General features: G+C 42.4%; 2 protein-coding genes across 3 annotated transcripts; both read left to right on the forward strand.

Moving 5' to 3' along the window:
- The first annotated feature begins 327 nt into the window (after nucleotides 1-327).
- adprm (ADP-ribose/CDP-alcohol diphosphatase, manganese-dependent) lies at nucleotides 328-14,243 on the forward strand. The gene is made up of 3 exons (XM_079294015.1): nucleotides 328-945; nucleotides 12,291-12,413; nucleotides 13,527-14,243. Exons 1-3 carry the CDS (start codon nucleotides 372-374, stop codon nucleotides 13,847-13,849), a joined length of 1,020 nt encoding a protein of 339 aa, XP_079150141.1. The 5' UTR covers nucleotides 328-371; the 3' UTR covers nucleotides 13,850-14,243.
- Nucleotides 14,244-14,898: 655 nt separating this feature from the next.
- Nucleotides 14,899-26,923, forward strand: map2k4b (mitogen-activated protein kinase kinase 4b). 2 transcript variants are annotated; one of them, XM_079293463.1, is made up of 13 exons: nucleotides 14,899-15,080; nucleotides 16,447-16,482; nucleotides 19,040-19,072; nucleotides 20,077-20,179; nucleotides 21,595-21,769; nucleotides 21,965-22,084; nucleotides 22,230-22,349; nucleotides 22,443-22,494; nucleotides 22,600-22,727; nucleotides 23,149-23,226; nucleotides 23,354-23,502; nucleotides 23,805-23,850; nucleotides 24,515-26,923. In XM_079293463.1, exons 1-13 carry the CDS (start codon nucleotides 14,969-14,971, stop codon nucleotides 24,626-24,628), a joined length of 1,266 nt encoding a protein of 421 aa, XP_079149589.1. In that variant the 5' UTR covers nucleotides 14,899-14,968; the 3' UTR covers nucleotides 24,629-26,923. The 2 variants fall into 2 exon arrangements, with proteins under 2 accessions (XP_079149589.1, XP_079149590.1); XM_079293464.1 differs by lacking the exon at nucleotides 19,040-19,072.
- Nucleotides 26,924-27,563: the final 640 nt, after the last annotated feature.

Here is a 27,563-nt window from a genome sequence, read left to right on the forward strand (position 1 = left end):
GAAGTATGAAAATCTCTTTCCATCAAAGGAAAGGGTGCACTATGGGGAATTGCATATTGATAAAAAGAAGCCATATTCACTTGTTCTGAATATCCGGTCTTTCTAACAGCATTATTTTGAAGGCTGCAGCCGGAAGTAGCGTTGATTGGCCTATTCGTCGCTTGCTTGACAGACTACGTTGGTTATTGTACTTGTCACCGTGTGGGACGATACAGGAAATTCAGCACTACAACAAACCAAAGAGCCTGGCTGGATTTCATCATGTGCGGAAGTTGAGAGCGTACCGGGCTGTGTTAGTGTCTGCTCTGTACTCAACCTTCACGTCACACTCAGCAGACGTTCAACGACACCAGTTATTTCGAAGATCGAGAATGGACGACCGTCCCAACGAAACGCCGCTGTTTACATTCGGCGTGATTGCTGACATCCAGTACGCAGATATCGACGACGGATACAATTACACCCGGACGAGGAGGCGGTACTACCGGAGCAGCCTCCAGCTGCTGAGAAATGCCCAGAAAAGTTGGTCCGAGTCGGCTGTCAAACCAGAGTTTATCCTCCAGCTGGGAGACATTATTGACGGCTTCAACAAGGGCCACGACGCCTCTGACCAAGCGCTGGATACCGTGCTGAGAGAGTTCAGCTCCAGTCGCGTTGAGGTACACCATGTGTGGGGTAACCACGAGTTTTATAACTTCAGCAGGAGCGCGCTGCTGCGTTCGAGGCTCAACAGCACGCGCCACACGGAGAGATGCCTGAGCGAAGTCCAGGCTGGCAGTGAGATATACGCCTACCACTTCAGCCCGGTACCCGGGTTCACGTTCGTTGTGCTGGATGCTTACGATGTGAGCCTGCTGGGCAGAGAGAAGTCCAGTGAACAGTACAGCGATGCTATGAATGTGATAAAACAGCACAACACCAACGAGGATCTCAACTGTCCCCCAGGTAGTCCCACTTGTGTTGTCTGTTATGTTAACATGTAATACAATACCATTGTTGTCAGTAACAACTTCAGTTGGCATCGTTGGCTAAAACAAGATTGCAACTTTTGTGAGTTTTCTTTTTACAAGAGACATTTAATTCATAAGAAATCAAAATCACAGTGTTGCTCTATTAATTCAAATTGATACAGCCTTGGTGCGTTCACACCAAACGCGGCTCGAATTATTCGCGCGAGTAGATTACATACAAAGTCTATCTATGCACAGACGCGATGAGACTGGAGTGACGCGAATTTACGAAATGATCTCCGTCCAGAGTAAGGGTACATCCCAAGTCTCATGGGGTACATCCCCCCAGAGATGTATGGAGGAAACCATACGAGGAGAGAGGAAACAAGGAAATGGCCAAATCCCAATGTCCCCCCTTACGGACTCACGGACTCTGAGGCGCGCTCCCGCGAAGTCCGTGAGGGTTTAGGGCTGTCACATCGGCAAGTGTTTGAGGACTCTCTCGCAGACATTTTGAGCCCTTTATGAACCCTTTTCCTTAAGTCAGCATGGCATGCTGATTTAGCATTTACCACAAATGACCCACAAATCATTGCAATGTGACGTTAAACACGGGGTAACCAGTGGACTCATAGAGACGTAAAAAAAGGTAAACAAAGAGGACTGCTCACGTGTGTTCACAGTAGGAGCTGGCTCAAATCGTGGCAGCGGCAGCTAGTACAGGCACTTCCTGTTGCAAGCTCAGCTGCCACGACTTTCCGTGGCAGCTGGGCCTGCAACCGGAAGTGATTGCCACTGTATGCTGGCAGCTGCCACTAGCATCTTGTGGCAGCTGCCAGCATTTCGGAGCGGATTCCGCCGTAGTTTAGCCTTTATTTGTCGTTATTTGACATTATGTGACCAAACATTAAGGTCATTGAAGGCATGACTGTTGGTAGTTGGAATTAGTTTATTAAAAAAAGGCCGAATTATCATGGTATGGCCACTCGTTTTTGTCAACAAGCTAATTGCGGGCTAACTTCAGTTGATACCTGTTGGCCATGGCAACGATAAACACTTTCACGCTGCAGACTAAAGGAATGCAAATTATAAATATGGATGGATATGCATTGTACTGTTTAGAGTGATAGCAATCCATATAACCTATTGACTTGGATATATATATACGCAGTATATAGATATATATACAGTATGCAACAAGTTGTTGCGACAGTTAACACCGTTGTGTGGTACCTGCCACTACTTTTCGCGACAGTTTTCACTGTTTGCGACTGCTGCCACTAGCATCTTGTGGCAGCTGCCACTGTTTCGGAGCGGATTCCGCCGTAGTTTAGCCTTTATTTTGTCGTTATTTGACATTATATGACAATACATTAAGGTCATTGAAGGCATGACTGTTGGTAGTTGGAATTAGTTTATTAAAAAAAGACCGAATTATCATGGTATGGCCACTCGTTTTTGTCAACAAGCTAATTGCGGGCTAACTTCAGTTGATACCTGTTGGCCATGGCAACGATAAACACTTTCACGCTGCAGACTAAAGGAATGCAGGTTGTAAATATGGATGATATGCATTGTACTGTTTAGAATGATGGCAACCCATATAACGTGTGGGTTGTCACAAGTTTTGGGAAAGGTGACACGGCTGTTTGGTCGATGGTTTATTTAAAAAAAAATGTATTGAACAACAAACAATAACAATTTGACGTATTGTCAATAATAACACAGCAAAATACAGACATTTAAACGAACATACATTGACAGTGAAAGGTTAGTGAGTTACAATACTTGTAAAGCACATGTAGAATAATTATTTCTCCTCAAACCTCGAAAACACTTTAAAATTGTTTTCATCAATAAGCTCTGTGCAGAATTTGTCATAGTCCTTCTGTTTATCAAAAACAAAAGTGAAAAGCTCTGCTGGAGACTCTTCACTTGGGTCATCTTCACAGTTGTGCAGCTCCTGGAGGGCTTCCTGTTGTTCCTTTTCATCCATGGAAAGGACAGCGGGAACTTTAAACCCTCCATCAAATTGTGTCTTGCGACACCAGTCAGGTGCAGCCAGGCTGTCTCTCAGAAGAACATTTACCTGCAGTAAAGAATAAAGTGTACTCAAAGTATTTATTGTATATTGGTGTTGTAACCAACTAATACTTCAAACTTGTACAGCATTTACAGTACCTAATTAACAAATAGATGTTTTGTAACAACAAATGTTGTCTTTGGCAACATATGTGTCATTCAACATCTAAAAGTCAAATCTCTATTTAGAGAAATAAGCAACAAAGAACAAACAGTAATGCTGGATGGGTTCCATCGAGAGCCTTTCAAATTGAATGGCAGTATATAATAAGATTTACCTGTATTTATTTATGTAAATTAATGCTGACAATAAATAGTTGCAAACCAATTCTAGCCAGAGCTTAATCCATGCACATAATTAAGTACCAATCTTATTAGATATCCTGTGAGTTCACAAAAGCTGCTTAATTTAAGTAGTGAAGTGATTCTATATCGGGCGACTGTGGTTAAGTGGACAGCAGGGCCGTCTTTCAATCAGAGGGTCGGCGGTTCAATCCCTGGCTCCGGTTCTGCTAGTCGCATGTCAATGTGTCCTTGAGCAAGACACTTAACCCCAAAATTGCTGTAATGACTGTAATGTAATATATTGTCTTATGATCATGCAACAGACAATACCTTCATGATGGATCTTATGTGAAAGGCTAAATGACATTCATTTATATTTACAGTTTTAGTATTTCATGCTCATCCATTTTTTTTATTGTTTATCAGGCAGCCCAAAATCTATTATTTCTTATTTTTGGATTAAAGAATCTACTTCATTCATCTAATCGGTTTATATTCAGCTTAATTGTTATTCCTGTACATGCATGCAATACATAATATGAAGTTCTGATGTTTGTGAATGTGCTGCATGGTTTCCGCCATCAGGTGTCGCCCTTGAGCACATGAATCCGTTAAAAGTTATTTCAGCAAAAAATAGAATTTGTCTTGTGGATTACGGTAAATCAAATATACTCTGCTTTGTTGTTTAATGCAGAAATAAAGTCACTGTAAATCAAACTACGCACCAGCATCTGTGTCTCTGACTGCAAAGATTTTAACATTTCTTACCTCTTCTGTGCTTTCTCTGTCACTTGTTGACAACTCTGGAGCACTGAAAAAATATATATTATCTGTAAATGAACCACTGCCACATTCAGTCATTACAGTTATGTCAACTTCACATGCAAAACCACTCTTAGCCAGGATTGGCATAATGGATTTCGTGATGTTACACATATGCATGCTCACCCACAATTCAAACACAAGTCATGTGGTCTACCTTTTCTCTTTATATGTGTTCTCCAGCAGCACAGATTCTGCCTGGTATCTGCACATGTTGCTGGTCCTTTGCAACCACTGAATCACAACCTACAAAAATGTATATGTAGTTGTAGATTCAGTGTTATGTATAATTAGTGAATACCATTTTTATGTGAAAAACCTTTGTACAGCTCACTGGAGAAAATGTACGATGTATGTTATTACCTTTATTTCTTCATCCTTAAGAATTTTTTCTGCTTTAACAGACTCCAAGATGTCTCTGTTTAAGACAGAAGCATTGCCTGAATTTGACGAAAATCTTTACATGTTGTAGTTTTACAACATACACCTTTAATTACCATGTATCAAATTTTACATTGGTTATACTGTATATATAACTAGCTTGTTGCCAGTATATACTGTAAATCGCTAAAGGCTATGAATGTTGTTTGGGTAATCGTATATTTATTTGTCATTAACAGTCTTTTTTATGTTGTCTATTTATTTATTTGTTAATTTTACAATGTTATTATGTGTTAACTCCAGTGATCCATGAATTATGTTAAATATATGACACTTTAATATAGAACATAAAACTGAAAATTATTGGAGACACTAAGGGAAATTCTTCCCTAATTTATATCAAACACAACTAAAACAATTGTCACTTTTATATCAATCAACGAATGAATGAGATGATTCTTACACATCTGGCACAATGTTGCATCCACAAAATAAATCCTTTGATGTCCAGTCACCTTCCACACCAGCACACTCAAAATGCAGCCAATTTTTGCAAGTTGAGCATTGAACCCATTGGTAGTTCTTTATGTGGTCATGGAAAACCCTATGAAAAAACAGAGGTGGGACAACTTCCAATATTCCACAATCATTTCATCATGTTCGTCAATTGCAAATATTCCAAAATGTATTTTCCCTCGAATCATAAGTTACTTACATAAAACTGAACTTTTCACTGTGTTGTGTGTGAAGTGCTATATAAATAAAATAGAGTTGAGTTGCCACTCATGTTGCACATACCTGGTTGTCCCAGTTGCTCGCTGGAACAAACATGACTTTAATTTGGGCAACAAGTACCAATTGAAGTTAGCCCGCAATTAGCTTGTTGACAAAAACGAGTGGCCATACCATTATAATTCGGCCTTTTTTTAAGAAACTAATGACAACTACCAACAGTCATGCCTTCAATGACCTTAATGTATTGTCATATAATGTCAAATAACGACAAATAAAGGCTAAACTACCGCGGAATCCGCTCCGAAATGCTGGCAGCTGCCACAAGATGCTAGTGGCAGCTGCCACATACAGTGGCAATCACTTCCTGTTGCAGGCTCAGCTGCCACGGAAAGTCGTGGCAGCTGAGCTTGCAACAGGAAGTGCCTGTACTAGCTGCCGCTGCCACGATTTGAGCCAGCTCCTACTGGGTTTAGGGCTGTCACATCGGCAAGTGTTTGAGGACTCTCGCAGACATTTTGAGCCCTTTATGAACCCTTTTCCTTAAGTCAGCATGGCATGCTGATTTAGCATTTACCACAAATTATCCACAAATCATTGCAATGTGACGTTAAACACGGGGTAACCAGTGGACTCATAGAGACGTAAAAAAAGGTAAACAAAGAGGACTGCTCACGTGTGTTCAGCCAGTAATATTCAAGGACCACAAACAACTTTCTTCATTTATGAGAAAGATTTGTCTTTTCATGATCTGATATTTCCCTCAAACTTTTATTGTGTAAACAATTAGAGAGAGCGCTGGAGAGATGAAACACTGTATGTATGTATGTATGTATGCATATATATATGCATATATATATGCATATATATACGCATATATATGTATATATATGCATATATATACATATATATATGCATATATATGCATATATATGTATGCATATATATGCATATATATGTATGCATATATATGCATATATGTATGCATATATATGCATATATATATGTACATATATATGCACATATATATATGCGTATATATATATGTATATATATATGCATATATATATATGTATATATATATGCATATATATATGTATATATATATGTATATATACATATATATATATGCACATATATATATGTATATATATGTGCATATATATATATATGCATATATATTTGCATACATATCATATATATATGATATATATATATCATATATATATGATATATATATATGATATATATATATGATATATATATCATATATATATATCATATATATGATATATATATATATATCATATATATATATCATATATATCATATATATATGATATATCATATATATATATATATCATATATATGATATATATATATATATATATATCATATATATGATATATATATATATATATATATCATATATATATGATATATATATATATATATATATCATATATGATATATATATATATATGATATATATATATATATATATATATGATATATATATGATATATATATCATATATATATGATATATATATATATATATGCATATATATTTGCATACATATCATATATATATATCATATATATATGATATATATATAATATATATATATATATATATCATATATATGATATATTGTGGAAGTGTGTAAATGAGACGAACAGACAGGAGTATGAAGTCTCTGAGATTTACTTCCAAACAAAATCAACCGCATCCAGGTACAGGTGTGTTCCTATGTACCCTCTCAGGCTCCGCCCCTTACCACCCAACCAGTGTCCATTCTGAGGTGAGATGCCTCCATCTAGTGTTCACCACACAGGCCCCCCCAGAACCTTCAGAATTGACAGCATGTGCAAAACATTACATTATCCCCGTACAAACCCCCCAAACAACATTACACCCAGTATCAATAGTCTCTCTCAGGAGGTCTGACCCTGCGGCCATAACGGCTATATTTCACAGTCACAGGCAACTCGGCAGGGGCAGGGGTTGGGGCAGGAGGGCGTCCCCGTCGTCGACGGGGACCAGTAGGGGTCCCGACGGACGGGGGGCCTGGGACAGGTGCAGACTTAGGTGGCCGGCCGTGACGTGGGGCTTGAGCCAGTTCCACAGGCTCGTCTGGAACCACATGGGCAGGCTTAAGACGGTCGACCGAAATCAGCTCCTTTTTCCCCCCCCTGTCCACGACAAAACTCTTCGGGCCCGCCTCAAGGACACGGAAAGGCCCGTCGTAGGGAGCCTGCAGTGGAGAACGGTGAGCCTCATGACGGATAAACACATAGCTGGCAGCCATCAGGTCCTTTGGGATGTAGGACTGCGGAAGGCAGTGATGTGTAGGAACCGGGGCCAAAGCATTCGCTGCATCCCGGAAGGTGGACTGGTGAGCTGCAATGGACCAAGGAGTAGAGGAACTCGGGAGGAACTCCCCAGGGACCCTCAGAGGTTGACCGAAAACCAGCTCTGCCGAAGAGGCCTGCAGGTCTTCTTTGGGGGCGGAACGCAGGCCCAACATCACCCATGGCAGACGGTCGATCCAATTGCTGTCTGTGAGAGTGGCCCGGAGAGCAGCCTTCATGGAGCGATGGAAACGTTCACACATTCCGTTGGCCTTCGGGTTATATGCCGTGGTGCGGTGGAGTTTCACACCCAGTCTCTCTGCCACTGCATTCCACAGCTCAGAGGTGAACTGAGAACCCCGGTCAGAAGTCAGGTCTAATGGGGTGCCAAAGCGGGTCACCCAAGCAGAGATGAACGCCCGAGCCACTTCTGCAGCCATTGTGGATGACAGAGGAACAACCTCCGGCCACCTGGTGGTCCTGTCCACCATAGTGAGGAGGTGAGTGAAACCCTGAGACGGGGGAAGTGGGCCCACCAGGTCCACGTGGACATGGTCAAACCGCCTCTCCGGAATGAGAAACGGCTCCAGGGGGGCCTTAGTGTGACGGTGTATCTTGGCCCGCTGACACGCCACACAGGAGGCTGCCCATTGCCTAATGTCCCTTCTTAGGCCTGGCCAGACGAACTTGGCCCCCACCAGCTTCACCGATGCCCTCACCCCCGGGTGTGAAAGGCCATGCATGGTGTCGAACACCCGTCGTCGCCAGTCAGTCGGAACCATGGGGCGAGGCCGGCCAGTGGAAACGTCGCAGAGGAGCATGGCGCCGCTGTCCTGAAACGCCACATCCTCCAGTCGCAGTCCCGTCACAGCTGTCCTGAAAGCCTGAAGGTCCATGTCCGTGAGCTGGTCAGCGGCCATGGCTGCATAATCAATGCCCAGGTGCACAGGGCTGACCTGTGCCCGGGAGAGGCAGTCCGCCACCTGGTTGTATTTACCAGCCACGTGTTGAATGTCCGTAGTGTACTCCGATATGGCGGAAAGTTGGCGCTGTTGACGCCCCGACCACGGCTCTGTGATCTTGGCCATGGCAAAAGTCAGGGGCTTGTGATCAACGAACACTGTGAACCCCCGGCCCTCCAGCAGGAACCTGAAATGACGTATGGCGAGGAAGAGGGCCAGGAGCTCCCTGTCAAACGTGGTATACTTCCTCTCGTTGTCCCGCAACTTCTTGCTGAAAAAGGCCAGGGGCTGCCAGGCGCCAGCCACCCACTGCTCACACACCGCCCCGACTGCGTAATCGGAGGCATCCGTTGTGAGAGCTATAGGAGCAGCCGGCGATGGGTGTGCCAGCATGGCAGCGTTGGCCAGAGCCACCTTGGAGTTCTCGAATGCCAGGACCCGCTCCGGGGACCAGTCCACGTCCTCGCTGTCTTTCTTCCCCTTTAACGCCTCGTACAGGGGACTCATCAGGTGAGCCGCATGGGGTAGAAAACGATTGTAAAAGTTCACCATTCCTAGATACTCCTGAAGAGGCTTAGCGGTGAGGGGGCGGGGGAAAACAACAATAGCCTCCACCTTGGCGGGTAGAGGAACAGCCCCCTGGGGGGAGACACGATGTCCCAGGAAATCCATTGCCGGCAGGCCAAACTGACATTTGGCCGGGTTCACAATTAATCCATGCTCGTTGAGCCGCTCGAATAATTGCTGGAGATGTCTCCGATGCTCCTCTGCCGATGTGCTGGCTACGAGGATGTCATCCAGATAAACGAACAAAAACGACATACCCCGCAGAACGGAATCCATAAGCCGCTGAAAAGTCTGTGCTGCCCCTTTAAGGCCAAATGGCATCCGCAGGAATTCAAACAGCCCAAACGGGGTGATAACGGCGGTCTTGGGAATATCGAGTGGGTGGACCGGCACCTGGTGGTAGCCACGCACCAAATCTATTTTAGAATAGATAGTGGCTCCCGCCAGGTGGACAGAAAAATCCTGGATGTGTGGAACCGGGTACCGGTCAGGCGTGGTAATATTATTTAAGCGCCGGAAATCACCACACGGGCGCCACTTACCGTCCGCCTTGGGGACCATGTGGAGAGGAGATGCCCAGGGACTATTAGAACGGCGCACAATGCCAAGCCGCTCCATTGTGGAGAACTCCTCCTTGGCTATTGCCAGTTTAACAGCGTCCAGGCGGCGTGCTCGTGCAAAAACTGGCGGCCCAACAGTTGTGATGTAGTGTTCCACACCATGCTTGGCGACAGCGGCAGAGAAGGCGGGGACAGTCAGGGCAGGGAAATCAGAGAGGAGACGCTGGTACGCATCCCCGGTGGCAAGCATATTGGCCAGGGCAGGCGGCCCTGGACCCCCCAGTGTGCACGGATATGTGTCAAAGGACACAGAGTCAATCAGCCGACGATTCGCAACGTCCACTAACAGTCTGTGGGCACACAGAAAATCCGCGCCCAGTATAGGCACCGACACTGAAGCAATAATAAATTCCCACTCAAACTGATGTCCATTGAAACACACCTTGACATGCCTGGTGCAAAATGTACGAATGGAAGTCCCATTAGCCGCATCCAGCGGTGGTCCATGTGCATTTCCCAAAGCGTCCACGGCCGATGCAGGTAGGATGCTCCTCTGTGCCCCCGAATCCACCAGCAGACGCCGACCAGAAGACGTGTCCTCAATAAACAGCAGCTCATTGATGACGCCAGCGCTCATAGCCGCTAACGAGCGCCGGCTCTGGCATTTCCCTGGTTGCCATAACAACATGGTGGAATACAGCGCTTTGCTTTGGAGCCAAAACGGCGATGATAATAACACAGCCCGCTGTCCTCTCTTTGCGCCTGATCCCTGCGCTCGGACGACCGGCCCGACACAGCAGCCACAGTTTGCTCGGGGTCTGACACCGCAGCCACATATTGACGAGAGGCCAGCAGTATCCTGTCTGCCTCCTCTGCCAGCCCACGGTAATCCTTGGTGCGCACAAACGGCGAGGTGGCCAACGCCGTGCGCACCGGCGTCGGGAGCTGCCGTAGGAACAGTTGGACAAAAAGAAAGGCGGTGTCACCTGAACCGAGCAGTGCCAACATATTCTCCATTAGTTCAGTAGGTTTGCTGTCCCCCAATCCGTTGAGTGACAGCAGGCGATCTGCGCGCTCCTCGTCAGATAGCTGAAACCAGCGCAACAGCTGTGTTTTGAGAGCGTTGTATTTCCCCAATGCAGGTGGATCTCTCAGCAATCCCATCATCCGGCGAGTAGTGGAGGAATCCAACGCCGCCACCACATGATAGTATTTAGTATCATCCACCCTGATCCCGCGGAGGTGAAACTGCGCCTCAATATGTTGGAACCACGGGGCTGGGTCATGCTGCCAAAACTCGGGCAACTTGACTGTCGCTGCATACACGGCAGGAGCGACAGCAGCTGCGTTACCCTCACTATCTGACATTGTTCAGATCACGTCGGGGTCACCACTGTGGAAGTGTGTAAATGAGACGAACAGACAGGAGTATGGAGTCTCTGAGATTTACTTCCAAACAAAATCAACCGCATCCAGGTACAGGTGTGTTCCTATGTACCCTCTCAGGCTCCGCCCCTTACCACCCAACCAGTGTCCATTCTGAGGTGAGATGCCTCCATCTAGTGTTCACCACAATATATATGATATATCATATATATATATATATCATATATATGATATATATATGATATATATATATATATATCATATATATATGATATATATATATATATATATATATCATATATATATATGATATATATCATATATATATATATCATATATATATGATATATATATCATATATATATATATGATATATATATCATATATATATATATGATATATATATCATATATATATATATATGATATATATATCATATATATATATATATGATATATATATCATATATATATATATATGATATATATATCATATATATATATATATGATATATATATCATATATATATATATATGATATATATATCATATATATATATATGTACAGGTCGTACATATGTATATGTACGACCTGCTCTCACCTTAGCTGAGTGCGATTCAGATGTTTAGGATTCACTTTCAGGCAGCTGGCATGTCGTTCATGCATATCTAACTTGTAAAAACATTGCTTCGACAATGAACCTGTAAAAGTAAGATTAAGGATATTATTTCTGTTTTTACACCACCAACATAAGATGTGAAACTGGTGCTAGTGCTAGGTATCAAGGTAAAAGCCTATAGTGGGTTTAACCAGTTTCAGAATTTTAAAAGCTTCATTCTGAAAGACGGACTGTATTTCCCTTTAGTAGTGAACAGAAGCCAACCTCATCCTTGCTATTCTATTTTATTTGTTAAGGATGTCTACTAAGCATGTATTTCATTCTTCAGAGATGCTCAATTTCAGTCATAGTTTTTCACTGTCAGTCCCTGAGCAGCTCTACTGGAGCAGTTTGATGTGAAGTGCCTTGCTCATGGGCACACACACAGTTTGACAGTAGTTGCATAGAGAAGACACCATTACCCAAAAGGGCTCTTCCCCATGTTCATCCATGTAGCATGCTTTATTACACTTGAGCCATTTCACAGACAGCCATGACTGACGGTGAAGAGCAACTAGATCCAGATGTTATATGTAGTGTTCTGTTTCAGTGTGTAATGGCCTGCTGCAGAGATTCACGATGTTCAACGGTGGGTTCAGTAAGGACCAGCTGGACTGGCTGGGTTCTGTTCTGTCCTTGGCCGATGACAAACGGGAAAGAGTCACAATTATCAGTAAGTAAAACATTATTTTTAATTTCTTGCATGTCACAAGTGGACCGTTGATGTTGTGTGAGGAGCCCCATCTTAACTAATCACATCTTTGTGAAACAGACCTGTATTGACCCTCTGTAAATCCACTCAGAGATCCAACTCACCCCCCGATACTGACAAAGAACACGTGTAGTGTGCCTCAGAGGAGTAGTTCAGCCTTAAGTGGGGCTCTTACTTCCCGTTACTCTGCGTTTAGTCCTGGCCAGAAGCTCCCTCTGCTCAGAGAAATCACAGCTCTGTTATGATCCTCTACTGTGCAGTGAAGAAACCTCAAGCATCCTCAAGGCACACAATCTATTTTTGGATTTATCAATGATTCTCCATCAGATGGAGGTGTGTAGAAACAGCTGTTTGCTGCTTGAAGGACTGTCTCTCAATTCAATTCAATTTGCTTTATTGGCATGAAAGTTTGGAAACAGTATTGCCAAGGCATCAAAAAAAATAATTAAACATACAGTAATATTAATACATAATAATATATATATGTGTATATATATATATGTGTGTGTGTGTGTGTGTAGGTCACTCACTGTCCCTCGGGTTGTGGCATGTTAATACATATTGGGCAGCAGGATTTGCCCTGTCTCCTTCTCCTAGGAGTATTTTTAATTTTGAGATGTCACTAAATCTTTTAAAATCTGAAATGACAGAGTTTAAATTTTTAAAGTACATGTTCCTAATTGTATTGAATGTTTCGCATTTTAGGAGGAAGTGCATCTCTGTCTCAGCCTCACCTGTTGATTGGTGTGTCAATAGCAGGATTTTCACATCATTGTCAATGGAATATCTTTAAAAGAGAATTTTTTTTCTTCTTCAAAAATTGTAGTAGCTCCAAACGACGCAGAATCAAGTGATATCACTTGAGGCAATGAGCTTAAGACTGTTGGACAAAACGATTGGACAAAACCATCAAATCAACATGAAGACGTCTCTTTGTTAACTTGAGAGTGGCATTTTTCCACTTTCTTTGTGTTTTCTAGACTAAACAATTAAAGCAATTCTTCCATCCATGGAACATGAATGTTATCAGCTTCACCAGGTAAAAGACCTCTTAACGTCTGTTGTCCTGCCCAGGTCACCTCCCTGTCCACCCCTGCTCCACAGATGACATCTGCCTCGCCTGGAACTTCGAGGAGCTCCTGGCCATCATACGGTCCCACAGCAGTGTTGTGTGTTTCATGGCTGGACACGACCACGACGGTGGATACTACCAGGACAAAGACACAGGAGTGCACCACATGACGTTAGCGGGGGTGATTGAGACTCCACCTGACAGCAACGCCTTTGGCACAGTGTCTGTGTACGAGGACAGGATGGTGCTGAAGGGGAACGGGAGGATCACTGACCGACTCTTTCGGTTTCCCATTCCAAGTGACACAGATCATGTGGCGATATGACGCATGCTGTCATTAAGATTCATGCAATACTGAAGCTGTCAAGGAAATATAATATCTGTGTTTGGGGAGGTTTCCTGCATGGCTCATTTAAAGGATGTTTGTTACATTCTCTGGAGAAGTCTGGGAATTGTACACTGGTCACTTTACAGTTTTACTCAGATGAAAAACACTCACAAATTGACTCACTTCATTAGTGGAATTTCTATCATTTTTCATTACTTTAGTTATAAGAAGAGCCAAGGTGGAAATACTTTCAATTGTGAAGCAATGACAACTATTTCAAAAACACAGAGCCACATTCTGTGTTTTTAGAGTGTCCACTTACCTCAGCAAAGCAAATGCAGTACCTCAAATACTTGATACTTGATTGCACTTATGAGTTTATATTATTTATTATCCGGACAAAGTGTGAAGTATGTCTTATACACTGGTTGTGTTTTAATTTCGAGTTCAAATGATATCACTTGCATATTTATACACACATTTTAAGAATGAATAGATTTATATTGCAAGTGATGCCTTTCTGCATGTTGCAGATTGCACATACAGAAATTGATTTTCTTTTACAGTTAATTGCAGAGCAATTTATTGTGCAATGTAGTGATATTTGATCGGTGCAGTTTATTGCTAACCACGTAATATAAATCCCAGTTAGAAGTTCTGCACAAGATGATTCACAATGTAAAACAATATAACTAATAATAAAAATATACCATCATTAGTTCTGTGCCGATCTAAATATCTCTGTCAGGTCTCTGGACTCTTATGCTGCATTCATGTTACACAGGAAAGTGGTGGATACAAGCGTTCTGTTACTTAAGTTTGTCACTTGAATATCACTTGAGGTTGGATTATGAATACAGCTTTAACACAGTGGTAGTGAATTGACACTATGGAGTTTCTGCTTGCGGATGACAATGAGATGTTATATCCTTAGGCAGCATTGCCAAATTGCTTGATACCTGTATTTCCGACGGTTCTTGAACGCAACCGCAGCACAGACGTGGCCACGGTGCAGCTGCTGCGTTCAAGTGGCGCAGTGTCCCGTCTGGAGACAGAGAGGGCGAAGTTTCTCTCTGCATTGCAACCTGAGCGCTGCTGCCGGAATCCAACACAACAATGGCGACTCCCAGGCCTGACAGCAACTCCACAAGCTCCAGCAACAACAGCAACATTGGAGGATCCATGTCGCACCATTTTCACCAGCAGACACACAGCAGCAGCATGCAAGGTATTTTTTATTTCACCGTTTTTCTTTTCCGACTGAAGACTATGGAGTTAGTAGGAAAAGGTAGCTTGTAGCTTCCCAGAAACAGAAGCAACTCACAGTCAAGTGACACAGAAAGAGTACAGCTTTTCTGTCCGAATTTTCAAAATAAGTCCGCGATGTTGCCCATAGGACAAACCGTTAACTATTTAGTTAACGTTAATGTTTAGGAATGTGAACGTCATTTTATCGTTTTAAAAATAAAAAGAATGATGTACATTTAAAATTCGGACTTTGGATTGATTATATCAAGTGTTATAATTGGAGCTGGCAATTTGACATTCTTAGTTGTTAGAAAATGTAGCTAGTTGGCTTCTGTGGATAAGCACCGTTAAACGTACATGTGAGGTCACTCATCATTTCTCTTCAATACATCTGTGGCATTTTGTTGACACATGCTGGATAGTGCGAATTATTGATCAGGCATTAAAGGCTTGACATGATACACAGAAAAACAAATATTTACACGTGGTATGTTTCATTTGATTTGAGTAATTTTGAACACAGCAGTGGCATTATCATACAGCTATAGTATCATTGGTTGGTTGTCAAATTTGACGCTTTTATTTAGAAGTCTGAATTGCGCAGTTTCCGCTAACGCTCTAGCTTGCTTTGCTTAGCTTGAGTATGAAACTACACTGCTATCAGTTTAGCAGTGATGTTTGTCTGCACAACCGACAGACCTTTAGGAAGTGTCTTCATTCCTTCAGTCCCACACGATTCTCCTTCGAAACAAAACCCAAATCACTGATGTTTGACATCGTAAAGACGCATTCAGTGAATGTGTGCTCACCGACATTATTAGCACCTGGCTGCTAACTTACAAGTAGCGTTAGCACCAAGGCCTACGCTTCAGGTTCCTCTCTCCTAAGCCAGGCAACTGTTTGCACCGCTGTCTCTGGCAAAGACATGATACAAATTACACAGTTAGAGTTGGATTTAGTAATTATATTCATCTTTTTTAAACGTTGTTGAATTTGCTTCCCTCGTTTGACACCGTCACGGAGGTCCTCGTTCAGGAAGTTGTTACCGTAACAGCCCGTCAGATTATGTGATAGCATGAAATACACAGCTCAGTCTTTAACACTGCTGTTGTACTGTAACAATATGTCTGCCGGTGGTTCTGTCATAAACACATGTTATAAAGTTGAATCTGTGACGTTATATTTCAACCTAACTGCCTCTGAGTCCACACTCTGAATCCATTATCGGACGGCATTACCTTTTTGCACCAGTAAACTAACAAACAGCAGTGCAGTATGTATCCAGTGGTCAACAAATGAGAGTTGTATTTGTGACTCCGATCAAATGTTTCCTCTAAACCTTACAGAACCCAACACCTGCTGGAGATGTCAAAATGAAACAGGTACTCTCACTTCTTGTTCAACAGTCTGCTGTTGGGGTTATGTGTTCACATTGGGTTTGATCAGCACTTATCTTGGAAAAAGCTTTTCCTGAAAATGTTCCCTATCCATCTTCCTCTGTTGATCATCCTTTAAATCTTTTTTTCAAAATGTCATTTTTAATTTGTTATCCATGTATCTGCATGTTTGGATGTGTTAATGACCTTACGTAGACTGTATGTGTTCTTCTCTACAGTCCATGATGTAGACACAGTAGACAGACTCCATGAGGAGACACTGCATCAGCAGGCCTGTGGGAGTGTTTTCCTCAGCTGCACTGATATCAAAATGTGGCATTTTTAGTGGTATGCCATTGTGAACTTCTGCTGTGTTGCTGCTGTTCATCTGGCTTATGGCATAAAGAGTCATGTTCCACCACATTTTACCAGTTCTCACTGGCATATGTGACTGCTGCTGATGGAATGTTCATTATGTTAACTAGTGCTGTCCCCTCTTATTCCATTATTTGACTCATCGGTTGTTTTGGTCTTAGTCAGTTCAGATAAACAGCTTGTAGCTCGTGGTCCTCACTGTCACCAGATTGGCCTGGTTTCTGCCCAATTGGGCGACTTTTGATTAAGTTGTGCTGGGTAATATAGTGATGGGCTGCTTTTGTCAATATTTGGCAGGGTTCTGAAAATATTTGGAAAAGATATCACCAAAGAATCTCATTTTATGGCCAAAATCAGATAAAGAATTCAGCAAACGTAATTGTGGGCACTCACATTATTGACTCATTTAATTTGAGAACTATTTGATAGACATGAATACAACATTCAATCATGCTTAGGGATAATGGAGGACCTACCTACCTTGATGTTATCTTGATTGACGTTGACATGACTATTTGTGGGTTTTGACCTATTGATCTAACTTTTTATCTTTGGTTATTTGATGCAGATATCAAGTGTTGCATGCTTACAATGTGTTTTATATTGCACATGTAATGGTTTTAATGTTTTTGTCAAAGTTATGATTTGGGCTGTTTTGTATTGAATTGGATGGATGTTGTGATTGGGCCGGACACTGAGTATTTGATCTGGCACCACTGGTTCCACAGATAGAGGCCAGTTTCCACATGTGGTGTGGCGCCCCCATGTTAGTGCTAAGCTCATTCTTAGTGGTATGCCACTCTGACTATTGGCAATAGGCTTTCTGTCCATGTTTTAGGGTAAGAAGTGGCATGTGGGAATGGAACAGTGGTTACCAGAGCAGTGAATGTGTCCTTGTAGAGAAGTACATGCCAGTGGAACAAGAGTCATTTAGGGTTGTGAAAAAATGATTCACTTAGTATCTCAATATTTAAAAAATAACATTTTAGTTATAGATTTGTTAAATGATTCAAATTCATTGGCTTCATTTTGGTCTTTGGACTGAAGTTACTACTTTTATTGTAGTACTCTGTGAGTACCGTGACATTTCAATGAAAAGAAAGTCAAAGCGATATAGCAGACGGTCTGAGATCTGCAGGGATACGACCTGCACCCTCACGTTTGAATACAAACACGACACATACTGTGGAGTAAGGAAACACTTTGGCTTTCACACAGAGTGCCACAGGAGTCCTAAAACCCTGAAATGAGTAAGAATTTCTGAAGTGTGTAAAACAACTTCTTCCCATGGTCTAGTGGGAAACAAGCATCAAAAATCCCAATAAATTGAATCCCGATACTTGTGGAATCGCAGTACTTAAAAATGACGATACACATTGAGTCGGGTGTTAAAGAAGCCCAGTCTGGTTCTGTAGGCCACTGAGGTGTCGTTCCCTCTGGAATGACCTGGCTGACGCGCTCGTTGTACATCTAGATTACCTTTGATGTGCGTTGCATTAGGTACATATTCACTGACCAGTTTGTTGAATGAAAGTTAGTTTATTTCCTTCGTTTCCACCGACATCAAACGGACCAGTTGTATAAACTCGGGAAACTGTTACCGTGAAGCGTAAAGCGGTCAAAAACCCTTTGCCCTTCCAGGGTCAAACACCTGACAACAACAGTGATTGGCGACATTAGTATAGCGCCACCCAATGTATACACAGAGAATAACACTCTAACATCGGGAGATAAGCATATGGTCCCAGCCCCACTGTTAATATGTCTTACGTCAGAGGAACAGCAGCAGCACACCGGTGCCCGGTGGTCAGCAGTGATACTCTACTGAGCTCTGGCATATTCCACGAGAACAAGAGTCCAGACACTTTCTACCTCGCCGTCACTTATTTTTGATGTGAAATAGTAAAAGTGATATCATCAGGGGGAAACACAGCAATCAAATAGTCATTTTAATACACTCTGCTATTTGGCTAGTATTAACAAAACCTGGTTAAACCGGGAATACAATGGGACCACATCATGTTACAGGTACAGTTGCATGGCAGTGCACTGGACCAGACCCTTCTCTCACCATTCAAAGCAACCTGCCTGTATTCCACTTTCAGCATTGGCACTGATGAATAATGAGCCGCTCACATTTAAACAAACCCTAAGAAAATGGAGTAAAATGTGTTTTTCTTTACTTCAGGATTTCAGATAAGCCTGTCTGGAGTGTCCCAAAGTAAGCAATAGACTCGCACACAAAGCACACCGACCTCCTCCCTTTGTGGGTACACCTCAGTCGTCTAAAGTGGTCTCCTCTCCTCTGTGTTTCTGTTCAACCATTGGCTGACGACTACTGACTAGTGATTGATCAGTGTTGTCATTGTGATCATCATGCTATTGGACAGCATGGATGAAAGGAAGCCACTGTATACTATTGAAACAGCCTGTGTGGTGCTCTGGTAGTTGGGGATCTGTCCACTGTTCACTGCTATTCACTGACACAGATGCAGGTCGGGAGAGATTCATTTGCACCGGGACTTAAAGGTTAAGGGATCCGTTTGCACTCAGGAGCTGGATGAGCAGGGCATGGCAAAGACGACCCAACACTTAAACTCAGCTCTTTGCCTAGCAGTTAGTATAATCGGCACTTACAGGTGACTGACACTGATCACTTGTCTTCAATTGGAAGCAAGTGCTATCTAAGTTTTTGGTCACTTCGATATCTTGAGGGAACTGTTAAGTTGTGAACCGGGTTTCCAATAACAGTATCCTGCAGCAAGGCTCTTTTACAGCCATAGCAGTTCCAATAAAGATAATGTTTGGATGACAAGCTAAAGGAACTGGTGCAGCATCTGCGTATTGGGAAACCCTGTACATCCGGGCACTTTGCTTGTGTTCAAAATGCATTTTGTGTTTCCTCTGATCTGACAAGAACTTGAGATAACCCAAAGGTCATAGACTGGATCTTAAAATCATGTTTTCTCCTCACCATTCTCAACAGACCTATTCTCCAGATTAACTGTTCAAAGCACCATAATGTGCCGTTACCTGGGTCCTATGGACGTTTTGTGGCCTGGATTTCTTAGTATTGCTTATTGCACACATGGAAAGGCTTATCTCAAGTGTGGAGAGACAGAGGTTACCGGGGTGAGATCACACTGTGTGCACCAGCTGGCTGAACCTACACTGTGGTGTGAATGTTGTGGGAATCTGGATCGGTGTCTCTCTTTGTCCCGCCAGGTAAACGTAAAGCTCTGAAGCTGAATTTCGCCAACCCTCCAGTGAAACCAGCCTCCAGGCTCCCGCTCCATCCAACGGCTCCCTCCTTCCAGAACCCTCACATGTGAGTAGAGTCAGCTGATGATGTGATCTCGCTTATTTTAGAAAATACATATTGGCCAGTGAACAAGTCTTCTCAGATTTTGGAAAATGATGACGATCCATTATTTTACAGTTATACAATTCCAGATTGTTAGGGTATTTTAAGTTGGTCTTTAAAAACATCATCCCAATGCAGCAGCTCAACTTTGTAAAACAGTGTTCATTGTTATTAATAATGTAGATATATCATTTTTGTTGGCAACTCGATACTAAAGAGCTTGACTAAAGAGCTGGTTCAACATGGGGTAAGCCTCCACTGTTGTTTCAAGCGCTGTATCAGGGAATGTCACACTGTTGTGGGAACATCTCTCTATGTTGTGCTGATGAGGTGCTGGGTGAAGGAGAAGCGCTCCTTGGCATGCAGGATGGGATCACATACCTGTAAAATATACATCATCAGCTTAAATTTGCAATAAAGCTGTTTTGATGAAAGTGATTCTGATTGAACACATGCCTATGTCCAAGTCAAGTATATGACTACTAAGGTTTTAACACCATTATTCATAATTGCACATTACAGTATGTTTACGTCTCCTGATCTTCAACTCCTTATTGGTTTCCCCAACAAAACAAGGTCCACAGGGGATTGTTTCGATTCTGGCAAATGTTCCCCAAATATGAGATGGATTCTTTTGAAAATATTTCTAAATATAACATGCCACATAATCAGTTTTATAGATACTCACAAATAATAAGTTATTTAAAAAGTAAACCCAGAATATTCATCCTCTTTTGTAATATGTCATGAACAATTACAATGAAAAATACAATATGTGTAAAATCTTAGAAAGAACTTTAGATGATGGGAAATTATAACTACATCATCAAAATGTATCAGAGGGTCAGTTACCAGCTTGTCCTCCCTTTTTCAAGGAGACGGACGACTGTTACTGAATATTTGACTACTTCCTGTAATTAGCATGTACGCTCGGGCTGTGCATATGCACATATAGTATATGTCTGTGTGTGTGTATAACGTATATATTTATATTGACAAGTACATCACAACTTACCTCTGCAGCCAGCCTCTGTTGTTCCCAGCATCCTCCGTTGCTTTTCGGGCGGGTGCTGCTGGTCAGATGCACTGTCCCCACACAGAGAGGAGATGGACGCTCTGGTCCAAAAAATAAAGTTTCAGTTGCTAACTTCTAGAAATGGACCTGGTGGACACCTGAATAAGCCTGTTATTACAAACTGTTTAATAACGACCTGCATTATTATACAAATCTGATAGTCTTCTTTCCTTTTAAAAGATTTAATCTATAATGCATGTTCCTCCCGTGGCTCTGTCTCTACCTCCTCCTTCCCCTTCCTGTACTCTGTCTTACATGTGTCTTCGTCCAATCCTGTCTCATCCCGTCCTCTGTGCTCCTCCAGAGAGCGTCTGCGGACACACAGCATAGAGTCGTCGGGGAAGCTGAAGATCTCTCCGGAGCAGCATTGTGACTTTACGGCAGAGGATCTGAGAGACCTCGGGGAGATTGGTCGCGGGGCGTATGGCTCCGTCAACAAGATGGTCCACAAACCCACGGGCCAGATCATGGCTGTCAAGGTGACCTGCTGATAGGCTCTTACACTGATAGGCTCAGTTAATCTCAACCAGAAGAGCAAAGATTCAGTTCAACACACAGATGGTTACCGTTGCTGTCAAGAAGACGACATCCATTGAAGATTCATTCATGACTCATGGGCCTGTGTCTTTCCATGGGGGAGTAGACCAAACTGTAAATGTGTGTTTGTGTCTCAGAGGATCCGCTCCACTGTGGATGAGAAGGAGCAGAAGCAGCTGCTGATGGATCTAGACGTGGTGATGAGGAGTAGTGACTGTCCCTACATTGTTCAGTTCTACGGCGCTCTCTTCAGAGAGGTCTGACTAACGTTCACTGACCTCAAACGCACCACATCATGTTCCATGCTCTGCCTGCCTGTGTTTGCTATGTGGCAGCACTGATACAGAATGCAATCAGTGAATCCTGTCACATGTCTTTGTAACCGTTGACTCTTCGTTTTAGGGGGACTGTTGGATTTGCATGGAACTTATGGCTACCTCATTAGACAAATTCTACAAATATGTATACTGTGCATTAGATGACGTCATTCCAGAGGATATATTAGGCAAAATAACACTAGCGGTGAGTGGATGATTCCCGTTGTCTCTATTCATTTAGTTTTGATGCCATGCATATCTTGGAAACAGGTGATGTGATTGATTTTGTCTTCAACAGACTGTTAAAGCACTGAACCACTTAAAAGAAAACTTGAAAATAATTCACAGAGGTAAGTGTTATTCTCAAATTGTTGTCCGATTATGAGTACAAGCCAAAATCAAATGATGACATTTGGATGACTTCTGTGTCTCTTTAATTCTTCTTATCATTTTAGACATCAAACCTTCCAACATTCTAATGGACCGAATGGGTAATATCAAGCTGTGTGATTTTGGCATCAGCGGTCAGCTGGTGGACTCCATAGCCAAGACCAGAGACGCAGGCTGCAGGCCTTACATGGCGGTGAGCATCTGCAGTGATGAGAGCTGAATGTGTCGGGCAGACATTCAGATGTCAGGATACTGAGCCGTCTGTCTTTTCCTCTTAGTCACTTCAGAACTAGTGAGAATAAAAAAAGATTTAGGGAATTGATAAATCTCTTTCCTTACATCAGTGAGGAATTACATGGCCATTTAGACTGATAAACAGCTGATAAATAAAAAAATTAAAAAAAATAGATCTACAAAGTAAATGCTCCCGTCAGGTCCAATGTTATCTCATTAAACGCATTACGGGCAGTGGGGTTCCGGTTCCGGCTTTACCAGGTTTAGGGCCCTGCTCATGTTTGAGCCTGACCTTTGACCTCTCCATGGAAGGCGGACACAGTCCTGTGGGTTGTGTGAAGCGTCTCAGTATTCCTGAGTGTTCTTTGTGTGTGTTTCAGCCTGAAAGGATAGACCCCAGTGCTTCCAGACAAGGCTATGATGTCCGGTCTGATGTGTGGAGCTTGGGAATCACCCTGGTGAGACAAATGATGTCGTCGGCTTTATCGTGAAATCTAACCCATCGTTATGTCTGCGCTCGTTTGACTGGACAGAGCTGTTGCAGTGAGGACAATCCAGTCCATCACAGTCTGTGTTTGCTTTCAGTATGAGCTGGCCACAGGACGGTTCCCTTACCCCAAGTGGAACAGTGTTTTTGATCAGCTGACACAGGTGGTGAAAGGTGAACCTCCCCACCTCAGCAACTCAGAGGAGAGGCAGTTCTCCCCCATGTTCATCAACTTTGTTAACCTATGGTAAGCACCATTAGCACTCATGCATACATACAGGCTGATATCTGATCAGTGTGTGAAATACTTCATTCATGACTGAAGACATTCTGCAACAGCTGAGCGTGAAAGTTCTTTCTTGGCCTTAAGAATTGAAGTACGAGCTTTAGTAGCTTTTCCAGAGCTTTTGACCACATCTCATGGTCTTCAGTAGTCTGCAGCCAAACAAACCAACATTTGCTGATGAAGACAATGTAAAGCAGTTTTAAGAGTCTGCCACTGAACACTTGTACCCCTATGCTGATGGAGGTTCTTCTCCCTCTGTCCAGCCTTACGAAGGACGAATCAAAACGGCCAAAGTACAAGGAGCTTCTGGTAAGTTCTTGGACTGTACTTTAGTTTTTCACAAATCAGTACTTCAGATCAAGAGCATGTGTAATTAGTGGTAATGGTGCTGGTTCTGAACTGTGGTTAGATTTGATAGTGAGTGAGTACTGTGGAGATGTTAGACAGTTTTCTGCATTTTATATCATGCAAGTTATGAGTTAAAGGAGACTATTGACACACTGTAACCATGGGATAGACGGGGGACATGCTATCATTTGTGGATAGTTCACTTTCACGAAACATTCTATATTTTTCAGCTAAATTACATTTGGCCAAGAAATCAATTCCTGAACCAGACTTTTGAACCTTTAAAGCAGCACTAACTAACTAGTTTTATGCAAACAATGGATCGAATGATAAATTAAATAATGTGACTGACTAACATTAGAGAGGTTAGCCCATTGTTTTTGCTTTCCTGTTGTTTTTTTATTTTATTTTATTTTAAATCAATGCAGCTTTAAAATTAAGCAAAATATTCTCCCATGTCTATCTTTTTGCTGCCTCTATAATTTGTGTTTATGTCAAATATACGTAGTGTTACGTATCCCAGGCAACTAGTTCAACACATAATTAGCCCTCAGATCTTTTCATGAAACCAAAGAGCTCCTCTGTGTCTCATATCAGCCTGAAGCTCACTGTGTCCTTCCTCTAGAAACGTCCCTTCATTCTGATGTATGAAGAGCATTTCGTGGACGTCGCCAGTTACGTATGTCGCATCCTGGATCAGTTCCCCACCTCTCCCATCTCTCCGATGTACGTGGACTGATGGAGTCAGGCTGGGGGGGGGGAGTGGGGGAGTGGGAGGCTCACCCACCATGCAGTGGGTGGGACACTTAGCTTTGTGATGCAGTGCTTGACATCAAAGAGTTATGTAGGATCACCTGTTCATTCACATGTTCCAAAGAACAAAGGAACTAATTCCACATTGCCCGGTGCAATAAGATGATTCATGTAAAAGCAAACCTCCACCTCCCAACAAGTCAATGTCAAACATACACTATATATACAGTCTACCAAATCGAATGTAGAACAGGGACACTCGTGAAATTAGCCTCTAATTGGATTGTACACTGTGGACTATGTATGCATATGTGTGTTCACTTCTGAACTGTTGACCTGTACAGATGTATGCTGATCGACACTGCAGTACACACACACACAGTTTGGTGTGGGCACCTTCTCTCATGGTATATGAATAAGTATGCAATAGTGTTTCTCTCTGGGAGCTCATGGATTCGGTAGCGTAGCTTTACTTCTGTCTGATTTTTCAATATGCAATCTGTGAGTGTGTCCTGACACATGATCACATCTGATGGCCACAGTTTGTACCGTTCATGTGTTATCATCAACATAATAAGATGCTCAAACTGGGGCTCGTTCATTGCGTCATGTCCTGATGTAGAGTAGCTTGAGGACATGGTGCATTCTAATCTGCTGTTCCTGGCAGGTTCTGCTTGACAGTTGAGGCTCGTTTTAATCAGACAGTAAGGAGGTCTGGGTGCAGAATGAAAGTGTCTGTGTGTTTCAGTTTGACAGTGAGTCCTAATGCTCCTCAGCAGCCTGCCTAACTGTACAGTTAAACTGCTCATCCACACTGATCACAGATCCACCATGCTGCCATATAGAGGCAGACAGTAGTCCTGGCACGTGTGTCCTGTCGAGAACAATGACACCTTTAGATGCTGCTAAATGACAAAATGTCCACTTCTGTACGCACCACACAACTGTGAGGAGAGGAGGATCTCTCCTCACAGGTTACTGCGCTATGACCCTCACTGGTTTTTTGCCACCGGGGCTGATCTACTACAGTTTACCGTACCAGGGACAGATGGAGGGGCGGCTGCATCTAGAGACCATGGAGAGCCCCTCAGAGAGCCACGTCTACCAGGAGAGTGGAAGTTACAGTAACCAAACTGTTTGTATGGATGGTGGCCCTTCAAAACTGGGACACTGTAGAGACTTGTAATGAATTACTTTAACTGGTAAGGATGGCAATATTTATCTTTTCTTCTTTGTCGACAAATCCCATAAATGTATGATTGAATGTTGCCAGACTTTTCTTTTAACCTAGTAAATACTAAAAATGTGAAGTAATTCTATGCAACATCAGCCAGGCAAGAGGTCGACCGTGACTTGATGATTGTTAGATGGATGTATTACTATTGTTGTTACTCATCAAGTTTCATGTGAAACAATATGTTTTGATCAACATTACTATGTTTGGCTCTTTACCCACTTATTACATTTAGCTTCACTACATTAAAGGAATTGTCTTACTTAAAGAGCAATTTTAGCGTAGTACTTTCATAAAGTTAGGAGTCTAGCAAGAGACGGATTTAAAAAAAGGGTTGAAATTGATTCAGCAAAGGCTGATGTGTCCTGATCCATGGTCATTCATGTGGATCAAGCATCAAAACCAATAATCCTGATGACAGGCTATTTTCTCAGACATGACAAAGTGGCTGTGTTCCGAGGCTGACTCGTGACTCGTATGATTCTAAACTGATAAGTGTAGAGTTTCCCGTGACATTTTAAAAGAGAATTCTATGCCATAGGCCGCTACAGATGTCAGCCATGTTGGAAGATGGCCACCATCATGGAGATGTGTTGGGGAGTCTGGGGTCATTCGTTAAAAAACAAAAACAGACTTGTTGAATACTTGAGGCTTATTCAGGCGGTTAACCATTACCGCCAACATGACGTGTTTCTCTCTGTAGATTAAATGGAGGATTCTGTCGGCTCTATTCTCTGCTGTTCTATCTGTAATGTGAAATGGTGAGAGAACCCACATTTCACACGACAGACGGAGCCGTTACTGCAAACACAGTCCGGATCTGTTTAATATGGGATACATCTCCAGGAAGCTAACTTACTGCTGGTGAATATGAATCTCCTGGGTACATGTTGTGTAAATTGCAATTCACTAGAATGTTCATATTAGATTATATGATATTAAGGGAAATGAATATTATATTGTTTCTTTATCGAGGGTTACAACTTCCCATTGGAAATATTGAAAACCTGTATTGTGTGCTTCTTGTGAATTAGACATGAATAAAAGAGGAAATGCAGAAATGATTTTGCTGTGATAAGTTTATTGCTCTTCTTTCTGTAGTATACAGGGATGCAGGCAAATACTGTTTTTCATTTTATAATAGTAAAGCAAGTCAGTGGCCAAGCAACATGGACGCTTCTGTCCGATGTGATTTTGTTTCCTGATTTAGGGAAAATGCTGAAATGAACGCCACCAGATACAAAAGCCTGGTAGAGTTTCTTATAACGGAAGACATGACGTGAAAAATATCAGCTTTGTCATATAATCAAGATGGGCATTCATTGCCTACATGTAACCATAGAAACCCTTTAACAAGTGCAACACGTCATAAGTAACACGAAGAAAAACAGATTTGGTCAAACAGAACACGCAGTGAGACCCACGTCTACAGGCAACAGAAGTGTGTTGGAAATGTATAAGTTTGACATTTGGGAAGTATATTTATTTCCTTTCTTCACAATCGTTGGACGAGAAGATGGAAATCTTGATCTTCTCAACGCCTTCCTTAAAGTTTTTACATGTCACAGGAAAGGACATTTACAGACCAAAAGTACAAACCTTTCAGTCTGAAATCCTCATTAGTGAAACGACTGTGTATAAGCTGTCTCTGCTACACGGTTATGCTGTGTTAATATGCAGTGTTCAC

This window comes from Melanostigma gelatinosum (genome assembly GCF_949748355.1).
Source record: "Melanostigma gelatinosum genome assembly, chromosome: 21".
NCBI classification, from domain to species: domain Eukaryota; kingdom Metazoa; phylum Chordata; class Actinopteri; order Perciformes; family Zoarcidae; genus Melanostigma; species Melanostigma gelatinosum.

Bases quoted from the DNA above. Each gene is read 5' to 3' on its own strand.
- adprm (XM_079294015.1), top strand. From the start codon at position 372: ATGGACGACCGTCCCAACGAAACGCCGCTGTTTACATTCGGCGTGATT. The intron at 946-12,290 runs GTAGTCCCACTT...GTTCTGTTTCAG, and splicing joins GGATCTCAACTGTCCCCCAG to TGTGTAATGGCCTGCTGCAG. The intron at 12,414-13,526 runs GTAAGTAAAACA...TGTCCTGCCCAG, and splicing joins GGAAAGAGTCACAATTATCA to GTCACCTCCCTGTCCACCCC.
- map2k4b (XM_079293463.1), top strand. From the start codon at position 14,969: ATGGCGACTCCCAGGCCTGACAGCAACTCCACAAGCTCCAGCAACAAC. The intron at 16,483-19,039 runs GTACTCTCACTT...TCTTTACTTCAG, and splicing joins GAGATGTCAAAATGAAACAG to GATTTCAGATAAGCCTGTCT. The intron at 23,851-24,514 runs GTAAGTTCTTGG...TCCTTCCTCTAG, and splicing joins CAAAGTACAAGGAGCTTCTG to AAACGTCCCTTCATTCTGAT.